At 50.2% G+C, this 21,443-nt stretch overlaps 2 protein-coding genes across 4 annotated transcripts; both read left to right on the plus strand.

Annotated features, from left to right (window-relative positions):
- Window positions 1-1,485: 1,485 nt before the first annotated feature.
- Window positions 1,486-5,135, plus strand: LOC132344478 (testis-specific Y-encoded protein 3-like). 2 transcript variants are annotated; one of them, XM_059884083.1, is made up of 6 exons: window positions 1,487-2,239; window positions 2,833-2,910; window positions 3,053-3,164; window positions 3,306-3,451; window positions 3,571-3,657; window positions 4,916-5,135. In XM_059884083.1, the coding sequence occupies exons 1-6, from the start codon at window positions 1,712-1,714 to the stop codon at window positions 4,937-4,939; spliced, it is 975 nt and encodes a 324-aa protein (XP_059740066.1). In that variant the 5' UTR covers window positions 1,487-1,711; the 3' UTR covers window positions 4,940-5,135. The 2 variants fall into 2 exon arrangements, with proteins under 2 accessions (XP_059740067.1, XP_059740066.1); XM_059884084.1 differs by lacking the exon at window positions 2,833-2,910 and having other exon boundaries at window positions 1,486-2,260.
- Window positions 5,136-17,162: 12,027 nt separating this feature from the next.
- LOC132344479 (testis-specific Y-encoded protein 3-like) lies at window positions 17,163-20,812 on the plus strand. Of its 2 annotated transcripts, XM_059884085.1 has the most exons (6): window positions 17,164-17,916; window positions 18,510-18,587; window positions 18,730-18,841; window positions 18,983-19,128; window positions 19,248-19,334; window positions 20,593-20,812. In XM_059884085.1, exons 1-6 carry the CDS (start codon window positions 17,389-17,391, stop codon window positions 20,614-20,616), a joined length of 975 nt encoding a protein of 324 aa, XP_059740068.1. In that variant the 5' UTR covers window positions 17,164-17,388; the 3' UTR covers window positions 20,617-20,812. The 2 variants fall into 2 exon arrangements, with proteins under 2 accessions (XP_059740069.1, XP_059740068.1); XM_059884086.1 differs by lacking the exon at window positions 18,510-18,587 and having other exon boundaries at window positions 17,163-17,937.
- The last annotated feature ends 631 nt before the right edge of the window (window positions 20,813-21,443 follow it).

The raw sequence follows: 21,443 nt of genomic DNA on the forward strand, positions 1-21,443 counted from the left end.
CCAGACGTATATCTGTGCACACGTTTTCCTACATGAGTGGGGAATTCTATATATTTTACATATGAAAAGTTGAGCCTACAATTCCCTTCTTGAATCCTGAAATTGTATACATTTCGTATATGAAGATCTCAATAAAATTTTACTGACATGAAGTGTGAAATTAAGATCTGGCAAACCAATATGGAATTGGAATTATCTCTATTTCATAAATGAAATTCTGGGCACCACTGTTTCTTCGTGAAATGCTTAACTTCTTGTATTTCTCATGTATAAATCAAGGACTGTCCACCATGAAATAAGGAGTTCTCTATACTTCCTGTATCCAAATCTAGGCATGATTCTCCCTCATGGAAGATGGACTTCTCTATATTTCACATCTGAAGATCAGAATGAACATTTTCCCGTTAGAAATAAAGACATCTATGCATTTCATGCGATCCACTGGTTCTTCAGTCTCTGAAACACCTGTTGGCATTTGTGGCTCTGTGTGTTGCACGCATGTGTGTACTTGTGTCACGTGTTTGTGTGTGTTTGTGGGGGGGGGTGTGGTGGGTCTGTGCGTGTGTCAGGACTAAGGGAGGTAGGTGCTCAGTGTGAAACAGCAGACATCCTAGGAGAAAGAGCGTGAGCAGTGGAAACTGTCCAGGCACTTAACCTGAGTGTGCCCACCTGAGCTAGGCGGCCCGGACGTAGGAGTAACTAATGGTCAGGAGGAGCACTTTGGTCCACTTGAAACACTTGCAGGAACAGCTCTGTGCCTCTGGCAAGTGCATCTGCAGGCGCACATCCTTAGCTACGTGGGCGCCTGCTCTAAGCCACGGGCCGGGGGAAAGGCCGAGGGCAGACAGACCGTAGGCCAGGGGCTCCAGGCTGGTTGGGCTTGGGGCTGCATCGTGGGGCTTGGACAGCTAGCCGAGGAAAGTGCTCTGCCTCTTCCTCAGAGGAGGGCTGGCATTCCTGACAACTGCTCAAGCCTAAGGCACAAGTTTAGCCGTGACTCTGCAGCAGGTGCACATGGGTGAGGTCGGCGTAAGCCCGCCCCCACCCGGGCCCCCGCCCCGCTTCCCCATCCCCCTCCACCGCGCACTCCTCCCCCAAACCCCCCTACCCTGCCCGCCTCCCTCCTACTCCCCCCACGCCCACCCCGTGGCTTGCGGTTTGGATCGGAGGAGAGCAACTCTGTCCCTGAGGTACCCAGGAACCCTGTCTTCCTGAGTGGGTCCCTGAGCACACGGGCCCGCTGCCCCAGGGGCAACTTCAAGCTTGAGGACTGTTGCAGCTTCAGGTGGCCCTGGCTCTCCCAGTCGCTGCTCGGGCGCGGCTGCACTGCTAGGCAGGCAAAAGGCTTGCCAGGACACGCCCACTTTGCGCTGGGCCGACATTGGCCGCCTGTCACAGGCTGGCAGAGGGCCCAGGATTCCAAGGGGCGTGTCCCAGGAGCGAACCGCTTTAGACTCCATTTGATTGGTTCTGGGATGAGGTCAGGAGGTCAGGGTGGAGAGTTCAGCCCCTTCCCGTCGCCATAGTAGGCGGGCCTGGTGGCAGAGGGTTCTGCGCATGCGTCTCTCCCTTTCGCCGTTCCCTGGCTCTTGCCCAGTAACCCGTCGGGAGTAGGACCACGTAGACTGCGGCCGGCGGGCGGCCCGTGAGGGCCGTCTGCCGTGCTCTAGCGTCCAGCTTGTTTGCAGTTCCGGGCTTCGGCGAGAATACCATGGAGAGTGAGACGGGGCCAGAGGAAGGCGGCAGCACTCCGGGATCCTGGATCTTAGTTGTGAGCCCGGGTCTTCATGAGGGAGGGGCCCTGGGGCCTACCAGCTCCGTGTGGGCGGCAGAGGCGATGCAGGCCGCAGGTGGTGCGCCAGGCGAGGAGGCCGCCCTCTTCTGGGTGGAGGCAGTGGAGGAAGGTGCGGCTGTGGAGGAGGGAGAGGTGGCGGGACCCGGGCAGGAGTTCCAGCTGCTGGTGTTGGACGTCATGGAGGAGGTGGAGGTGGTGGCATACGAGGAGCAGGAGCAGGTGTCCTCGGAGGAGCATGTCCACGACCATCCAAGGCCCGGAGCCCTGAGTGACCGGCCTGCACTGGAGGCGCTGGCGGCCCTGCAGCTGGAGCTGGAGCCCGTGAATCAGAAAGCCCAAAGGGCGCATGCTCGCCTGAAACATAAGACCAGTCAGCGGCGGAAGGTGCATCTAGAACACAGAAGCGCCATCATCCAGGGCATCCGTGGCTTCTGGGTCGAAGTTGTATCCCTTGGTGTGGTGCTTGTGAGTTTTGTGTTTGTTTGTTTGTTTAAGCCGGGCTATGGCAGGAACAGTTTACAGATCTGGCAGTTCTGGTACCGTATTTACTTTTCTGGATGGTGGGTATTGGTTACCGTCCTGCATATCTGTTCCTGATCGTAGGTGTGATGTCCTTGCTGTTCTGGCTAGCCCAAATTGATAGTTGGGCTATACTTTGAGAGGTCCCTATCAGAATTGTCATTAGCACCAGGGTCTCTTCGGAGAGAAGGCTTGTCTGGAATGGGGGAGGGGTGGGGAAGTGTAAGTGGTCGTACGGGTTCTAGCTAGGAGTGCTTGTTTTCCCGAAGTAAGCTAACTTTCAAGGGGCTGAGATGAAGCTTATCCGGTTAGGAAGAGCACCTCCTCGTGGTAGGGCATTCATGGGCACAGCCTTGGACCTTGTGCGGCATTCATATAGCCCCGCGTGAACCGAAATGTGACGAGTTAACCAGTAGCAAGTTGAAGTCAAACAGGGAGGGCCATTCTACTCTTCAGGCTAGCTTTGTTCTTCCAGCACTTTTACCTCTAGCATCTAGAGGCTCCTTGACCTAAAGCAGTTTATGAACCACCCCCAAATGTCAGTTTTGATGAGCAAGCAAGATGCAGACATGCTTCACTTCATGACCAACTTGGAGGTCAGGCAGGGGACACTGATGATTGTGGAGGGGAGGTGACTGGGGAGGGGAGAGGGCATGGTCTATCCCTAACACAGGAAAGGACAGCTCTTCTGTAAAGAGGTTTCACACCCACCCCACCCCGCACACTTTGTCCTGGCAGGTGGAGGAATTCAGGCATCCCACTCGTCACTGCAAGATCACATTGTCCTTTCGGAGGAATAGGTATTTCCAGAATGAAGTGATTGTCAAGGAGTACCTGATGAAGGTCACTGGTGAGAAGCTGCTCCCTGGATCTTGGGTGGGGGCGGGGGTGGGTAGGGGTGGCGGGCGGTGGCCCGGTGGTTGGGGGCAGAAAAGTCTAGGTTGAATCGAAAAGTGATTTAGGTCTTTCTCCCAAACTGCTTTTCCTGCAGGATACCACGCATCTCGTTCCACTCCAGTTCAGTGGCACCAGGGCTTTGAATGGAAGGCATACAGGCGCAGGCACCACGACAGCAGCGTTAACTTCTTCAACTGGTTCTTTGACCACAATTTCACAGGATCTGACTGGATTGCTGAGGTGGGGTCCCACGTGGCCACTGGGCCAGAACTGGTGACTTATGTCGGAGTTGTTGGCCGTGCACGGGAGGGCTCATGGTCTGGCCAGGCCTGTGCTGACCTTGCTCATTTCCCTGGCAGATCATCATAAGGGATCTGTGGCCCAATCCTTTGCAGTACTATGTGAGGAGGAAGGCTGCACCACAAAAGGTACCAGGAGGACGAGAGGTGAGGCGCCCAGGGGCCGAGCACTGGCATAAGTGTTGTCAAAAACTTGGGTCATTTATTCCACTTGTGAAGACAGTGAGACTCCGTGGAGTACAGAGTGACACCAGGGCATGAGGGAATCAGCAAGGGACAGCAAGGGTAGAGAACTGGGGTGAAGAACAGGTTCTAAGTAGAGAAGCTTGAGGTGGATGAAGTGGCCTGGACAGGCCAAAGCCACTGCAGTTTATATCTGAGGCAGCTGCACATGGCTGAACCGTCATTCCATGGCCAACAAGTCCAGCCTCAGGCTGCTCTTAAATTGGGACCCACCTGCTCTTCCTCATGAAGTCCCATTTCCAAAAAGGCCTGTGAGTCTCCTTTGTGCAAGGCGGTTCCCCCAGTGACCCATCATTTGATTCGATTCTGATCACCACACTCGTTTTGGTTTTTAATTTGCGTTTGCATCTTTTTCCTGCCACCCTCATTCTGAGCATACTGACCACTCTGCAGGATTATGGAGAATCCTCTTTTATTTATTTTAACTGGAGGATTATGACTTTACAATACCGTGACAGGTTTTGCTGTACATGGGCCAACATGAATCACCGATAGGGATACACGTGTCCCCCCAAATGCCGAACCCGCCACCCACCGACCTCCCCTGCCTGGCTGTCTGGGTTGCCCCCAACATGACTTTGGTTGCCTTGCTGCACGCGTCAAACTCGCACTGATCATCTGTTGTGCATAAGCTAATGTAAACGTTTTGGGGCTACTCTCTCACATTGACCCACCGTCACCACCTCCCACTGAGGCCAAAGTCTGTTCTTTATATGTCTGTTACTTCTTTGCTGCCCTGCATGTTGGATGTTCAGCACCACGTACAAGGTCCTCAACTCCATATATTTGTGTGAACGGACAGTGTTTGTCTTTCTCTTTCTGACTTACTTCACGCGGTATAGTAGGCTCCACGTTCATTCCATCTCATTAGAACTGACATGGACACTTTCCATGTTAGTGCTGTGTAAGACACCGCTGTGTATGTGTACTCCAACTTCCTTATCCCTTCATCTGCTGATGGACACGTAGGCTGCTTCCACGTCCTAGCTATTGTAAATAGTTCTACGCTGAAGACTGGGATACCTGTTTTTTACTCTGTGCTTCTAGGGCATGTAAACGTTCACAGACACACCCCCCTGGGAACTGACTTGAAAGAATCAAGCTGTCTTTAGAGTTTCCGGGGAGGGTAAGTGTACATATCTCTGTCTCTCTGTTTTGAAAGGAACCCGATCCCCCCAGCTTTTGAGACACTTAACGATGGCGTGCCCCCCTTCACCTAAAACAGAAAACCGAAGAAGCTGCTTCACGTGAAGACCAATGGCCAGCATAGTTCTCTTGGACGGGAAAGTAGTGAAGAGTGGTCTGGTGCTGAAGTGGATCGACAGTGAGACACCAGTAACCCTGAATTCACTGCAAAGGAAAAATAAAAAGCATCAGCTGCATGCGTGCGTGTATTGTTTGGGCAGGTCCTCAGGACAAACACTTCAGCTGCATGTATGAGTGTCAGTTCACCGCGTGGGAATTACCAGTCTGTGGAGATTCATAGAGGGGGCTAAGTCGTATGTTGGGGTTGTGTCAGGGGGTGACGTTCTTCCTGTGGGGTGGGGGTTGGGGAGGACGGAGAAGGAAGATGAGGGGCCTATTGACTGTGGGTCTGGCAATTTTACAAGGGAAATGTGGCTGTTCGTGGAAAGGGTCTGGTGAACAAGGGCCAGAGATTGAAACAGTGGAATGCAATTCTGTTGGAAGGTGGTGGCCCAGGTATCTTCTCTGTTGCCTATCATCAGACACTTTAATAAGGGTACAGAACAAAGGAAAAGCCTTATCATTGAACTCGCTATGAACCTCGAAGGCCACATGTGTATGAGTGTGTATATGAGTGCACGGTCAGCTTTGCTGAGAGTCTGCTTCCCAGAGCTAGGGTTCCAGGTAACATCTTAGGGCATTGTGTATAAGGTATATGGAGGGGGGCTGTGGCCTAGGGAGAAAGTGAGGGGTGGGAAGGCAGTGAGGATACTAGTTTCTGGCAAAGGTGACCAGGGGAAAAGAGAAATTGCAAGGAATCAGATAAAGGAAAACAGATCCCGTCGTAGATGTTAGAGCTCATGTGAACTCTGTTATTTTTTCCAAGAACTCAGCTTCGGTATAGCGTGTCCAGGGGCAGAAGTGAGGGGAAAGAGGCTGTTAGAGTGAGCCTATGCAGCCATGTGGTCTGTGTCCCATGCTGCTGCTGCTGCTGCTGCAGCTCAGGGGTCAATATCCCTTTTTCCAGGAAGGCTTAAGGTCTTTGCCCAAGGCCCTCTGTCAGGCCAAGCTGTAGAAAAAGCATTTTTTCTCACCAGCCCTCTGGTGACAGTTTCTCTTCCTTGTGGAATGGCTCAGCACAGAATGTTTTCAACCACAAAGGAGCTGTCCTTCATCTAGGGCTTTGCCACTACTGTGTGGGCCAAGGGCCAGTGGGAACAGCTGGAGCATATGGAGCTCACTGAGGGACTGGTCGGCACTTAGGGCGGTCCTTCTGAAGTAGATGACTGCTTTCTGGAATCGCGTCCACCTCTGGATTGAGCAAAAGACAGACTGGCACAAATGGAGTAGGCAGAGTTCAACGTCTGTCCCCCCACTGTTGTCCTCTCATCCCAGATAGAAGGGCTCCACCGTGGGCATGCCTGAGGGTGATGTCCCACATGAAGTTCTGTCTCGCATGAAGTTCTCACTCTACAACTTTTCTCCCTGAAGCAGCATCTCTTTTGAGGGCAAAGGGTAAAGTTCACAGGTTTTATGGATGTCCTCTTCACGGTGCCCTGCATGAGATCTCCTGCCCAGGGCCAGCTTTTGCATTTGACCATGTACACCCCAGCTTTGCCCCTTCTCCAGAGACGCATCTACAGCGCTAGAAGGCAAGGCTTGGCCGTCTCTGGGTGCTTTCTGAACAAGCAGCCCAGGAGACACTGGAAACATGTCTTCTTACTTTCTGAATCTGTCAACGTCCAAGAATCCGTGGGGCTCCGGCAGGCTGGTACCTGTCTTTCCCAGTCCTAGTTCAAAACAAAACAAAGCAGAAACTATGGTGTGATAACTCGACAGCGGGTGTGAGATGGCATACTGGGGCATGGTTTTCGGGACCTTAGACTGGGCTCATTCTAGGGACTGCATGGCATTTACCCACATTCAGAAGTTTCCGTAAGGCATTGCAAAGAAGTTAAAGACAAGAAAAGTTTAGGACAGGGTCCCCCAGTGCCTAATATTTCCTGCCAGTGCTTCAGGACCAGGGTTGGCATTAGCTCTAACCTGTCCTCGAGTGGAGTGCAGAGATAGTCTTCGTTGACTGGATGGTCATCCTCTGGAGACTTGCCGTGACTTGTGTCCCAGGCTCTCTAGGGCTTTCACTTGGGCCCTAAAGGCTAGGTGCTCTTAGAGTTGACTGCACACTTGGATGTGTCATGTAAGGTTTTCTTCCGCCGAATATCGATGCGTGTGAGACTCGCCGGTTTAGTGATGAATTCACGCGCATTCTGGCTCAACCAGCCTGAGCTGCATTTGCTTCCTGTGCCCTGGATGTGTTCATGTTTTCCTCTGTTTACAATGAAGACTGGGTGTCTCCATTGTGTTTGCCCATGAATGTGAGTTGATGTTTCTTCCTGTGGGTCTGCCTATGCCTCCTGTCCTCTTTCATGTTGTACCCATGCTTGTGCCATTATGCACAGCTCTGCTGCCATATCTATCTGAGTTCTTGCACGTCCCTATTCAACCTACATGCGTGGTGTTGCTCGTATTTACTCCTTCTTTGGTTAAGTTTGCGTATCTTTGTTAGACTGCATGTGAATTGGACCTATTCTTTCCTTCCTGGATCAAATGCTTCCAACATCTTGAACTGTGACTTTTTGAAAGACTTCCATGATATTTGTGCACATCAAGAAATGCTTTATCACAGGAATAGTTAACAGTGACCCACATGTGGAAACAAGAATACCCACACACTTACAGTAATGCCTGACGTGCAGGAATATCACTCATTGCAGGGAGAATATTGATTAGGATCACAGAGGGCAAAGATGTTGCAGGAATGCATATGTCAGGAAATGTTTTTTTTTTTCTCTGTCAGGAACGGTTTGGGGTTGACTTGTTAAGTGTTCTATAAACAGCACCGCACGGTTGAAATACACTAACGTTTACCCCTACCCATGTGTCCTTGTGTTGATCATTCAACTGGCATTGCCCATGCAGAATTTCTTCATGATTGTCAGTAAATCATCCCCCAGGTGATAGGAATTGGGGCTTGCCTTTCTGTACAGAGAAAGTTGTGAAAGAGTTCTTGTCCTCAGTGACCTTCTATAGCCTAGGGAAAAGGCGGTGCGAGATCAATTTCAAGTTCAAAGTCCCTTGCTATTTCTGTGTCGTTTCTGGAAGGAAAGCCCAGGGAATGGAATCACACCAACCCGACTGGCACGGTGAACCAGTCCAAGGCAACAGGAGTAGAGAACACAGGCACAGGTCACTCCGCTGTCCACAGTGAGGACTTCCAACCCTGCCAACCTCTTTGGATATCAGTCCCACTCATGAGCCATTCCCATTCACCTTCCACGATATACCATAGAAGTAGAAGAGGACACTGACTTGATCAATTAGCGAGTGAAAACATCAACCGGGGCAAAAAAAAAAAAAAAAGAGCGGTGCTTACCACAGTGCATTCACCTGGATCAGTAAACCAAAGTTCCGCATGTGTGCAAGTTGCTTTTCAGAATTGTTGGTGTGTGAGTGTGTGAGTGTGTGTATGAGTGTGTGTGTGCGTGCACGCGCGTGCAAACACATGTGCGCTGGGCAAAATGTGTGTGTGAACTCTCTGAACTGGCCTGGCTGGGGGATGGAAGAATGCACACTGAAAACATGAAAGAGCTTGTGTAAAGTACGACGATCTTGGGGCGGCAGAAACACTGGAGAAAAGCCCTGGAGGAAAGCCCAGGGATCTCACCCACGGAGCAAGCTGTACATGTAAACAGGCATGTAAGTGTAAACACGGATCCCTGAGGAGAAAGGAGAGGCAGGCCAAAAGCACCTGAGGCAAGTCAGGGAGGATGCTAAGGAGCAGAGCCAGAGTGGGCCAGACTCCCCGGCACAGAAGAGGGGCTACGCACAGCCCTTAGGACACCCGGCCACAAAGGGTTTTCTGTCCTCAGGTGAAGGAGCATTCTTTCCCCGACATGACCAGCCATATGAACACAGCTTGCCCTTTTCTCTAAGGTTTGGGAACTGTAGCAGCACTTAGCGCTGCTACGTGCAGCCTTTGCCAGTTTGAAACATCACTCCTTAAAAGGGTGTCCTAGGTTGATCCTCTCACCTGTCCCAGTCCCACAGGCCTGGGCTGATGGGGTAGGCTGGCGTGTGTTCTCACCTGGGGGCTGGATGAGAACAGAGCTACTTTGAAAGCGCCTCTGTACAATAAATGGGCAGACTTCAATTCCTCTGGCACTGGTGAGTCATGGCTCTTAGCGGGACACTGTTCTTAGCATCTCCGGATTGAGAGATGTTTCGTCTCTAAATCTCTCTCTACACAGAGAAGTCCAGGTTTGTGTCACATTTGGACACGTGGGCAACAGTCTTTTATGTGAAGCGCGGAACTCGTTATTTCCCGAAAGAATACATGCATTAAGTTTTCTGCCAAGAAATGTGGCATTCTCTCTGTTTCACCTGTGAAAATCTCACCACAAACTTCCCAAAAGGGAAATGGAATTCTCTATATGTTATATGAATCATGGGTGCACGTGTTATTTGCCGGCATGAAATTTGGAATTCTGTGTATTTCCCGTATGAAAACTTGGGTGCTGACTTTTGCACATGAAATCTGGAATGTCGTGTATTAAACTTAGGAACATCAGGCCACTGATTTTAGCACACAAAATACGGAATTTTGATGACTTTACGTATGTAATCCGGGGCACTGATTTTTCCTCTGTTGAGTACAGATTTCCTTACATGTCTTTATCTTTCCTCTGTAAGAAAATCGTGGCAGAGACTTAGTCCATGAGCTAATGAACTGTTTATATTTCATGTAGGAGAATCTGGGTCGTAATTTTCCTACATGAAACATGCAGTTCTCTGTATTTAATGAATGAACATCCGGGCACCGATTTTCCTGCCTTGAATATGGGTTTCTCTACGTCGGCATTTGAAACTCCAGGCACGGAGCTTTTCCCCGTGAAATATGAAATTCTGGTATTTCACGTTGAATTGGGCATAAACAAGGTAACACGAAATACGGAATTTTTCATCTTTCTCATTTGAAAATCTGTGTGCTGACTTGCGTTATGAGTTACAGAACACTGTATATGTAACAACTGAAAGAATTGGCCTCGATTTTCCTACACAAAATATGGAATTTTCTATTTCATACATAAAGTGATTTTCACGCTTGAGGTATGAAGTCACTGTCAATGAAAACACGAAGTCAATCCTTGTTCAAGGTGATGAACAGGTAAGTCAAAAACCTTGAGCATGTGACCACACCTGAAAGGGGAACCCTGAATGTTCTGAAACTCTGAGACTGGATAAAACCTGGTCTTTTATGCAAAATGGGGGGACAGAAGTACTAACTAAGAGCCCTAACCCCAAGACCTGGATGTTTCCTCTTTAGCCACACTCACTCTTGAGCAGGGTTGCTTTAAAAAGCCACATGTAAGAACAATCAGTCTGGGGACAGCGGACAGCCGTGGTCAGCCGGCCTGGTGTGAATTCACAAGCGAGCTCTAAGGCAGGTCAAGTGTGGATTCTAGATCCTGGCTGCTACCATTCAAAATGCCAATTAGACATTCACGGATTATGTGACCCCGGACAACCTGTTTGACCTGGCCAGATCTCAGTGTGCTCATCTGTAACATGGGAGTGAGGACGTCCCTGAAACCCCACTGGTTGAGACCTAGCCTTCCAATGTGGGGGGTACGGTTTTGATTCCCTACTCAGGGAGATAAGATTCCCCAAGCCTTGTAGTCAACGACACCAAAACGTTTTGAAAGAAGGAAAGTACAGCAATATTACAACAAATTCAATAAAGACCTTACAAATTGTCCACACTAAACAAAAGTGTTACTGATATGAAGCCCAATGAGACATTAGGCTTTCTCTCAAAAGACATTAGGTGTTCACTCAAAAACCCGCTTTCATTCTACAGCTGTCTAGCAACTCCTGTTCTAGGCCCCAGCAGGGAGCAGAAGGGACTCCCCAGAGAGCTGCAATTCTGGTGGTGATTTTCACTCCCCGGGTTCTCCAGACATGAACCTGCACATCACTCCAGAGCACCCTCATCCGACAGCAAGCTTTACTTGCCCGGATTAGACAGTGAGCATGAAAGCACTCGGCAAATTAAGAGAGAAGTAGAGAGGAGGGCTGGGGTGGTGGACGGGACGCTTTGGGAATCTGGGATTACCAGGTGCAAACTCTTATACGTAAAATAAACAACAAGGTCCTCCTGTGTAGCACAGGGAACGACAATCAATATCCTGTGGTAAGCCATAATGGAAAGGAATATGAAAAAGTATGCGTGTATATAACTGAATCATTGTCTTGTACCGTCGAAATTAATACACCCTTCTACATCACCTATACTTCAATAAAATAAATTTTAAAAGACAGAAGACAGAACCTAAATGGAGAGTGTGCCCACAAGTGAACACAGAGCAGGCAAGCCTGGCCACCACATCCCTAACAAGGACCAGGCCAAGAGAACAGGCGAGTTGGGGAGGGATTCCACCACTTCCTGGTCCCCTTTAATTCCTGGAAAGACCCAAAGCTGGGCTTCCCCAATCCAACCACGGGCACTCACTCTGCTAGCGTACTCGGCGGTGCCTGCAGCGACATCAGCTGAAGCGGTGGCGATGGGCGCGCTGACCGAAGATGCAAGGGTGCTCGTGGGTCCTGAGCTGGGGACCAGGGGCGACGAATCCGTGTTGGTCACCAGGGTGATGGTGGAGGTTGATGGCTTCTGTGTGATCTCGTTCTGCTGGACACCTGAAAAAGCAAATGTGCTTGGTCTCCCCACCGCCTGGGGAAGGCTGTCCCAGCTCCAAGCGGCGGTGGGAGCAGGGCCCAATCCACACTCTTCGAGTTTCTCTGCTTTCAAGGGAAAACGACTCTCACCTTAGCCAAATTTGAGCAAGGCTCCACGGAGCCCTTTCTCAGTAAGGCCTGCACCTGGGTCTTTAAGTTTCCAACAGCTCAAGGCTGCATGCCTTGGATGACCCCCACCCCTTTAAAGTCCCCACCTACGAAAACTCAAGGCTGCCAATAGAAGTGACTATGTGCTCCACTCAACACTTAAGGATAGGGCCCGTTGCCCAGTCTCTACGGGAGGGCAGAAAGCCCGCCTTTAAGAGGTAACAGGGTTAGCAAACCCAGATATTCCGCATGGACCAACACCCCCTGCGCACGTTCTGTCAAACTGTCATTTTCTGACTCTATAGACTTCCCATGATTCCCCTTGCCTATTCCCAAATTCTCCCTTTAAAACCCCAGTTCCTTGTGTACACATTGGTGTTGGTGTCAGTTCATGCTGGGCATTTGGCCATCCTGCAATAGTAAATAGAGGACTAAAATCTATCCAAAGCAATCGATAGGGTCAGTGTAGTCCCTATAAAGCTACGAGCAGTATTTGTCAGAGCACTAGGACCAGTCATTTCACAATTGGTATGGAAATCCAAAACACCTGGAAGAGCCAAAGCAATCTTGACAAAGAAGAATGGAACTGCAGGAATCAGCCTGCCTAACTTCAAGCTATACTACAAAGCCACAGTCATCAATGCAGTATGGTACTGGCACAAAGACAGAAACATAAGTCAATGGAACAAAAGAGAAAGCCCAGAGATACATATCCGCACCTACGGACACCTTATCTTTGACAAAGCAGACGAGGATGTACAATGCAGAAAAGACAATCTCTTCAGCAAGGGGCGCTGGGAAAACTGGGCAACCACGCATAAAAGAATGAAACTACAACACTTGCTAACACCGCACACAAAATATAAACTCAAAATGGATCGAAGATCTAAACATGAGACCGCAAACGATTACACTGCTGGAGGAAAATATAGGCAAAACACTCTCTGGTGTAAAGCACAGTAGGATCCTCTCTGGCGAACCTCCCAGAATAATGGGAATAAAAGCAAAACTAAAACAAATGGGACCTACTTAAACTTAAAAGCTTATGCTCAATAAAGGAAACTACAAGCAAAGTGAAAAGACAGCATTCAGAATGGGGGCAAATAATAGCAAATGAAGCAACTCGTACAGAATTAATCTAAAAAATATACAAGCAACTCCTGCACTCAATTCCAGAAAAGTAGGCGACCCAGGCCAAAATAAAAAAATAATAATAATCATGGGCCAAAGAAGTAAACAGACATTTCTCCAAAAAAGAAATACAGATGGCTATCAAACACATGAAAAGATGCGCAACATCCCTTACTATCAGGGAACCGCAAATCGAAACCACAACGAGGTACCATCTCAGGCCGGTCAGAATGGCTGTTGTCCAAAATCTACAGACAATAAATGTTTGAGAGGGGGCAGAGAAAAAAAGAAACCCTCTCACACTGTCTGTGTGAATTTCAAACTAGCACAGCCACTATGGGAACAACGTACAGACTGCTCAAAAACCTGGAATTAGAACTGCCATACAACCCAGCAATCCCTCTGCTGGGCATACACACCGAAGAAACCAGAATTAAAAGACTCTCGTGCCCCAGTGTTCGTCGCGGCTCTCTTTACAACAGATAGGACGTGGAAGCAGCCTAGATGTCCATGGGCAGACGAACTGGAGACGAAAGCCGGGGTAGATATAGACAGTAGAATATTACTCAGCTCTTAAAAAGAATGCATTTGAATCAGTTCTAATGAGCTGGACGCAAGTGGAGCCTCTTATGCAGAGAAAAGTCAGTCAGAAGGAAAAACCCACGCATATATATGGAATTGAGACAGATGGAATTAACAGTGACCCTATATGCGAGACAGCAAAAGAGACACAGATGTAAAGAACAGATTTCGGGACTCTGTAGGAGAAGGCAAGGGTGCGATGGTTTGAGAGAATAGCATTGAAACATGTATATTATCACATACGAAATACATCGCCAGGCCAGGTTCGATGCACGAGACAGGGAGCTCAGGGCTGGTGCACTGGGATGACCCTGAGGGATGGGATGGGGAGTGAGAATCAGGACGGGGAACGCATGTACACGGCTGATTCGTGTGAACGTATGGCAAAAAGCACCACAATAATGTCAAGTAACTCACCTCCAATTAAACTAAACTTTTTAAAAAACGTACAGGATAACAAAGAGCGAGCAGAAAATACTTTAAACGAGTGAGAATAAAAACACAGCGTATCAGAATTCGTGAGATGCAGATCTAGACGTGCTTATAATTTTAAATGCTTGTATTAGAAAAGAATAAAAGCCTAAGCCAGTGGAAAGAGAAACGGCAAACTCCGTCAAGGCTTTCAGCAAAGGCCACATAGAGGAAACGTGAGGGAGGGGTGTGATTAGCCGGTGCAAACTTCTTGCTGTCACATCTTGTGTTCTTGAGGTGAGCTGGTGGCCAGCTAACTGTGTCCTGCAATCCTCAAGGGAAACAAGTATGATTCCCTATCCCCTGAAAGGAGATTCCCCAGATTGACTTTCACCCTCCAAGGTCCTGGTTGCGAGAAGGGGGTCCCCGTATAGCCTGGTAGTCCCAGCTGGAAGAGGCAGGTCTCAGTTCTCTGTGCCCTCCTCTTACCAAGGCCCCCACACACTGCCCGGCCACCTGCCATGAGGGAGCCAGGTACCCAGCACGCAGCTGACCCTCAGCCTCCTCCGTCTACCCAAATGGGGAGCTCGGTCCTGTAGACTGTGACCCATGGACATTGCCACAACCATTCGGACATGGAGGTGGGCATGGGACACGGTGGCCGTTGCTTTGAAACCTGGGCCAGGCCGCTGAGTGGCTCCAGCAAGGCCTCCGGGACTCTGCAAGACACAGCCTGTCCTCACGCTTGTCCAAGCGCCACAGTTCATTACCCAGCCCAAGGCCCAAGGGCCTGGAAGGCCCTGTGGGAAGGCTTTGATATCTCTCTCAGTGCATTCAGCTGAGAGGCTTTCTGTTGGTGGTGTTGGGTTTGCGAACTTCCCTAATGGTCTTGGGCTGAGGCCTGCAGCTCCGTTTTCCATCCTGCCTCTTTTACAGTGTCTTCCTGGATGAGCTGAGTCAACCTGTGACTAAAAGATGGTAACGTGGACCATCGGGGGCCATTTCCACTGGCCCGATGACCACATCCTACTCTCTTTCTATAACGCAGGGCTTTCAACGTGACAATGTCGTGTGATGTAAAAGCCTTCATCTTCCTCGAACTCAAGTATTTAACTCAGCATACTCTCCTCAAGAACATGTACTGCAAACGGGGCTACCATTTATTTTTTCACTGCCGGAATTATACTGGACATGTGATGTACTTCCAACCATTATTTTGGGGCCATAGTCACGTTACAGTGTTTCTTTGGTTTCTGCTGTGCGTGAATCAAGTTTTAGCTGTACGTGTATCCCGTCAATTTTGGATTTCCTTCCCATTTAGGCCACCACAGAGCAGTCGAGTCCCTTTCTTCTTTCACTTTTCTTTTTATTAAATTTAACTGGGGGTTAATTATGATACAATATTGTAATGGCTTCTGCCATGCATCAACATTAATAAGCCATAAGTACACAGGGGTCCCAGCTATCCTGGAGCCGCTCCCACATCCCTGCCTACGCTATTCTTCGGGATTGCTCCAGAGCACTTGCTCTGCATTCCCTGATTCATGCAGATGAAAACCAGAAAGATGATTTTTCTGCATAAAATATGCAATTGTCCTTCTTTCACATGTGAGAACATGGGTGCAGAGGTTTCTACCTGAAATAGGAAATCGGTATTTCATGTATGAAAATCGACTTGCATCATTTTCTTCATCATATGTGGAATCTTGTGTCTCCCAGACGTATATCTGTGCACACGTTTTCCTACATGAGTGGGGAATTCTATATATTTTACATATGAAAAGTTGAGCCTACAATTCCCTTCTTGAATCCTGAAATTGTATACATTTCGTATATGAAGATCTCAATAAAATTTTACTGACATGAAGTGTGAAATTAAGATCTGGCAAACCAATATGGAATTGGAATTATCTCTATTTCATAAATGAAATTCTGGGCACCACTGTTTCTTCGTGAAATGCTTAACTTCTTGTATTTCTCATGTATAAATCAAGGACTGTCCACCATGAAATAAGGAGTTCTCTATACTTCCTGTATCCAAATCTAGGCATGATTCTCCCTCATGGAAGATGGACTTCTCTATATTTCACATCTGAAGATCAGAATGAACATTTTCCCGTTAGAAATAAAGACATCTATGCATTTCATGCGATCCACTGGTTCTTCAGTCTCTGAAACACCTGTTGGCATTTGTGGCTCTGTGTGTTGCACGCATGTGTGTACTTGTGTCACGTGTTTGTGTGTGTTTGTGGGGGGGGGTGTGGTGGGTCTGTGCGTGTGTCAGGACTAAGGGAGGTAGGTGCTCAGTGTGAAACAGCAGACATCCTAGGAGAAAGAGCGTGAGCAGTGGAAACTGTCCAGGCACTTAACCTGAGTGTGCCCACCTGAGCTAGGCGGCCCGGACGTAGGAGTAACTAATGGTCAGGAGGAGCACTTTGGTCCACTTGAAACACTTGCAGGAACAGCTCTGTGCCTCTGGCAAGTGCATCTGCAGGCGCACATCCTTAGCTACGTGGGCGCCTGCTCTAAGCCACGGGCCGGGGGAAAGGCCGAGGGCAGACAGACCGTAGGCCAGGGGCTCCAGGCTGGTTGGGCTTGGGGCTGCATCGTGGGGCTTGGACAGCTAGCCGAGGAAAGTGCTCTGCCTCTTCCTCAGAGGAGGGCTGGCATTCCTGACAACTGCTCAAGCCTAAGGCACAAGTTTAGCCGTGACTCTGCAGCAGGTGCACATGGGTGAGGTCGGCGTAAGCCCGCCCCCACCCGGGCCCCCGCCCCGCTTCCCCATCCCCCTCCACCGCGCACTCCTCCCCCAAACCCCCCTACCCTGCCCGCCTCCCTCCTACTCCCCCCACGCCCACCCCGTGGCTTGCGGTTTGGATCGGAGGAGAGCAACTCTGTCCCTGAGGTACCCAGGAACCCTGTCTTCCTGAGTGGGTCCCTGAGCACACGGGCCCGCTGCCCCAGGGGCAACTTCAAGCTTGAGGACTGTTGCAGCTTCAGGTGGCCCTGGCTCTCCCAGTCGCTGCTCGGGCGCGGCTGCACTGCTAGGCAGGCAAAAGGCTTGCCAGGACACGCCCACTTTGCGCTGGGCCGACATTGGCCGCCTGTCACAGGCTGGCAGAGGGCCCAGGATTCCAAGGGGCGTGTCCCAGGAGCGAACCGCTTTAGACTCCATTTGATTGGTTCTGGGATGAGGTCAGGAGGTCAGGGTGGAGAGTTCAGCCCCTTCCCGTCGCCATAGTAGGCGGGCCTGGTGGCAGAGGGTTCTGCGCATGCGTCTCTCCCTTTCGCCGTTCCCTGGCTCTTGCCCAGTAACCCGTCGGGAGTAGGACCACGTAGACTGCGGCCGGCGGGCGGCCCGTGAGGGCCGTCTGCCGTGCTCTAGCGTCCAGCTTGTTTGCAGTTCCGGGCTTCGGCGAGAATACCATGGAGAGTGAGACGGGGCCAGAGGAAGGCGGCAGCACTCCGGGATCCTGGATCTTAGTTGTGAGCCCGGGTCTTCATGAGGGAGGGGCCCTGGGGCCTACCAGCTCCGTGTGGGCGGCAGAGGCGATGCAGGCCGCAGGTGGTGCGCCAGGCGAGGAGGCCGCCCTCTTCTGGGTGGAGGCAGTGGAGGAAGGTGCGGCTGTGGAGGAGGGAGAGGTGGCGGGACCCGGGCAGGAGTTCCAGCTGCTGGTGTTGGACGTCATGGAGGAGGTGGAGGTGGTGGCATACGAGGAGCAGGAGCAGGTGTCCTCGGAGGAGCATGTCCACGACCATCCAAGGCCCGGAGCCCTGAGTGACCGGCCTGCACTGGAGGCGCTGGCGGCCCTGCAGCTGGAGCTGGAGCCCGTGAATCAGAAAGCCCAAAGGGCGCATGCTCGCCTGAAACATAAGACCAGTCAGCGGCGGAAGGTGCATCTAGAACACAGAAGCGCCATCATCCAGGGCATCCGTGGCTTCTGGGTCGAAGTTGTATCCCTTGGTGTGGTGCTTGTGAGTTTTGTGTTTGTTTGTTTGTTTAAGCCGGGCTATGGCAGGAACAGTTTACAGATCTGGCAGTTCTGGTACCGTATTTACTTTTCTGGATGGTGGGTATTGGTTACCGTCCTGCATATCTGTTCCTGATCGTAGGTGTGATGTCCTTGCTGTTCTGGCTAGCCCAAATTGATAGTTGGGCTATACTTTGAGAGGTCCCTATCAGAATTGTCATTAGCACCAGGGTCTCTTCGGAGAGAAGGCTTGTCTGGAATGGGGGAGGGGTGGGGAAGTGTAAGTGGTCGTACGGGTTCTAGCTAGGAGTGCTTGTTTTCCCGAAGTAAGCTAACTTTCAAGGGGCTGAGATGAAGCTTATCCGGTTAGGAAGAGCACCTCCTCGTGGTAGGGCATTCATGGGCACAGCCTTGGACCTTGTGCGGCATTCATATAGCCCCGCGTGAACCGAAATGTGACGAGTTAACCAGTAGCAAGTTGAAGTCAAACAGGGAGGGCCATTCTACTCTTCAGGCTAGCTTTGTTCTTCCAGCACTTTTACCTCTAGCATCTAGAGGCTCCTTGACCTAAAGCAGTTTATGAACCACCCCCAAATGTCAGTTTTGATGAGCAAGCAAGATGCAGACATGCTTCACTTCATGACCAACTTGGAGGTCAGGCAGGGGACACTGATGATTGTGGAGGGGAGGTGACTGGGGAGGGGAGAGGGCATGGTCTATCCCTAACACAGGAAAGGACAGCTCTTCTGTAAAGAGGTTTCACACCCACCCCACCCCGCACACTTTGTCCTGGCAGGTGGAGGAATTCAGGCATCCCACTCGTCACTGCAAGATCACATTGTCCTTTCGGAGGAATAGGTATTTCCAGAATGAAGTGATTGTCAAGGAGTACCTGATGAAGGTCACTGGTGAGAAGCTGCTCCCTGGATCTTGGGTGGGGGCGGGGGTGGGTAGGGGTGGCGGGCGGTGGCCCGGTGGTTGGGGGCAGAAAAGTCTAGGTTGAATCGAAAAGTGATTTAGGTCTTTCTCCCAAACTGCTTTTCCTGCAGGATACCACGCATCTCGTTCCACTCCAGTTCAGTGGCACCAGGGCTTTGAATGGAAGGCATACAGGCGCAGGCACCACGACAGCAGCGTTAACTTCTTCAACTGGTTCTTTGACCACAATTTCACAGGATCTGACTGGATTGCTGAGGTGGGGTCCCACGTGGCCACTGGGCCAGAACTGGTGACTTATGTCGGAGTTGTTGGCCGTGCACGGGAGGGCTCATGGTCTGGCCAGGCCTGTGCTGACCTTGCTCATTTCCCTGGCAGATCATCATAAGGGATCTGTGGCCCAATCCTTTGCAGTACTATGTGAGGAGGAAGGCTGCACCACAAAAGGTACCAGGAGGACGAGAGGTGAGGCGCCCAGGGGCCGAGCACTGGCATAAGTGTTGTCAAAAACTTGGGTCATTTATTCCACTTGTGAAGACAGTGAGACTCCGTGGAGTACAGAGTGACACCAGGGCATGAGGGAATCAGCAAGGGACAGCAAGGGTAGAGAACTGGGGTGAAGAACAGGTTCTAAGTAGAGAAGCTTGAGGTGGATGAAGTGGCCTGGACAGGCCAAAGCCACTGCAGTTTATATCTGAGGCAGCTGCACATGGCTGAACCGTCATTCCATGGCCAACAAGTCCAGCCTCAGGCTGCTCTTAAATTGGGACCCACCTGCTCTTCCTCATGAAGTCCCATTTCCAAAAAGGCCTGTGAGTCTCCTTTGTGCAAGGCGGTTCCCCCAGTGACCCATCATTTGATTCGATTCTGATCACCACACTCGTTTTGGTTTTTAATTTGCGTTTGCATCTTTTTCCTGCCACCCTCATTCTGAGCATACTGACCACTCTGCAGGATTATGGAGAATCCTCTTTTATTTATTTTAACTGGAGGATTATGACTTTACAATACCGTGACAGGTTTTGCTGTACATGGGCCAACATGAATCACCGATAGGGATACACGTGTCCCCCCAAATGCCGAACCCGCCACCCACCGACCTCCCCTGCCTGGCTGTCTGGGTTGCCCCCAACATGACTTTGGTTGCCTTGCTGCACGCGTCAAACTCGCACTGATCATCTGTTGTGCATAAGCTAATGTAAACGTTTTGGGGCTACTCTCTCACATTGACCCACCGTCACCACCTCCCACTGAGGCCAAAGTCTGTTCTTTATATGTCTGTTACTTCTTTGCTGCCCTGCATGTTGGATGTTCAGCACCACGTACAAGGTCCTCAACTCCATATATTTGTGTGAACGGACAGTGTTTGTCTTTCTCTTTCTGACTTACTTCACGCGGTATAGTAGGCTCCACGTTCATTCCATCTCATTAGAACTGACATGGACACTTTCCATGTTAGTGCTGTGTAAGACACCGCTGTGTATGTGTACTCCAACTTCCTTATCCCTTCATCTGCTGATGGACACGTAGGCTGCTTCCACGTCCTAGCTATTGTAAATAGTTCTACGCTGAAGACTGGGATACCTGTTTTTTACTCTGTGCTTCTAGGGCATGTAAACGTTCACAGACACACCCCCCTGGGAACTGACTTGAAAGAATCAAGCTGTCTTTAGAGTTTCCGGGGAGGGTAAGTGTACATATCTCTGTCTCTCTGTTTTGAAAGGAACCCGATCCCCCCAGCTTTTGAGACACTTAACGATGGCGTGCCCCCCTTCACCTAAAACAGAAAACCGAAGAAGCTGCTTCACGTGAAGACCAATGGCCAGCATAGTTCTCTTGGACGGGAAAGTAGTGAAGAGTGGTCTGGTGCTGAAGTGGATCGACAGTGAGACACCAGTAACCCTGAATTCACTGCAAAGGAAAAATAAAAAGCATCAGCTGCATGCGTGCGTGTATTGTTTGGGCAGGTCCTCAGGACAAACACTTCAGCTGCATGTATGAGTGTCAGTTCACCGCGTGGGAATTACCAGTCTGTGGAGATTCATAGAGGGGGCTAAGTCGTATGTTGGGGTTGTGTCAGGGGGTGACGTTCTTCCTGTGGGGTGGGGGTTGGGGAGGACGGAGAAGGAAGATGAGGGGCCTATTGACTGTGGGTCTGGCAATTTTACAAGGGAAATGTGGCTGTTCGTGGAAAGGGTCTGGTGAACAAGGGCCAGAGATTGAAACAGTGGAATGCAATTCTGTTGGAAGGTGGTGGCCCAGGTATCTTCTCTGTTGCCTATCATCAGACACTTTAATAAGGGTACAGAACAAAGGAAAAGCCTTATCATTGAACTCGCTATGAACCTCGAAGGCCACATGTGTATGAGTGTGTATATGAGTGCACGGTCAGCTTTGCTGAGAGTCTGCTTCCCAGAGCTAGGGTTCCAGGTAACATCTTAGGGCATTGTGTATAAGGTATATGGAGGGGGGCTGTGGCCTAGGGAGAAAGTGAGGGGTGGGAAGGCAGTGAGGATACTAGTTTCTGGCAAAGGTGACCAGGGGAAAAGAGAAATTGCAAGGAATCAGATAAAG

The sequence above is a fragment of the Bos taurus genome, chromosome Y, assembly GCF_002263795.3.
Source record: "Bos taurus isolate L1 Dominette 01449 registration number 42190680 breed Hereford chromosome Y, ARS-UCD2.0, whole genome shotgun sequence".
Lineage (NCBI taxonomy): Eukaryota > Metazoa > Chordata > Mammalia > Artiodactyla > Bovidae > Bos > Bos taurus.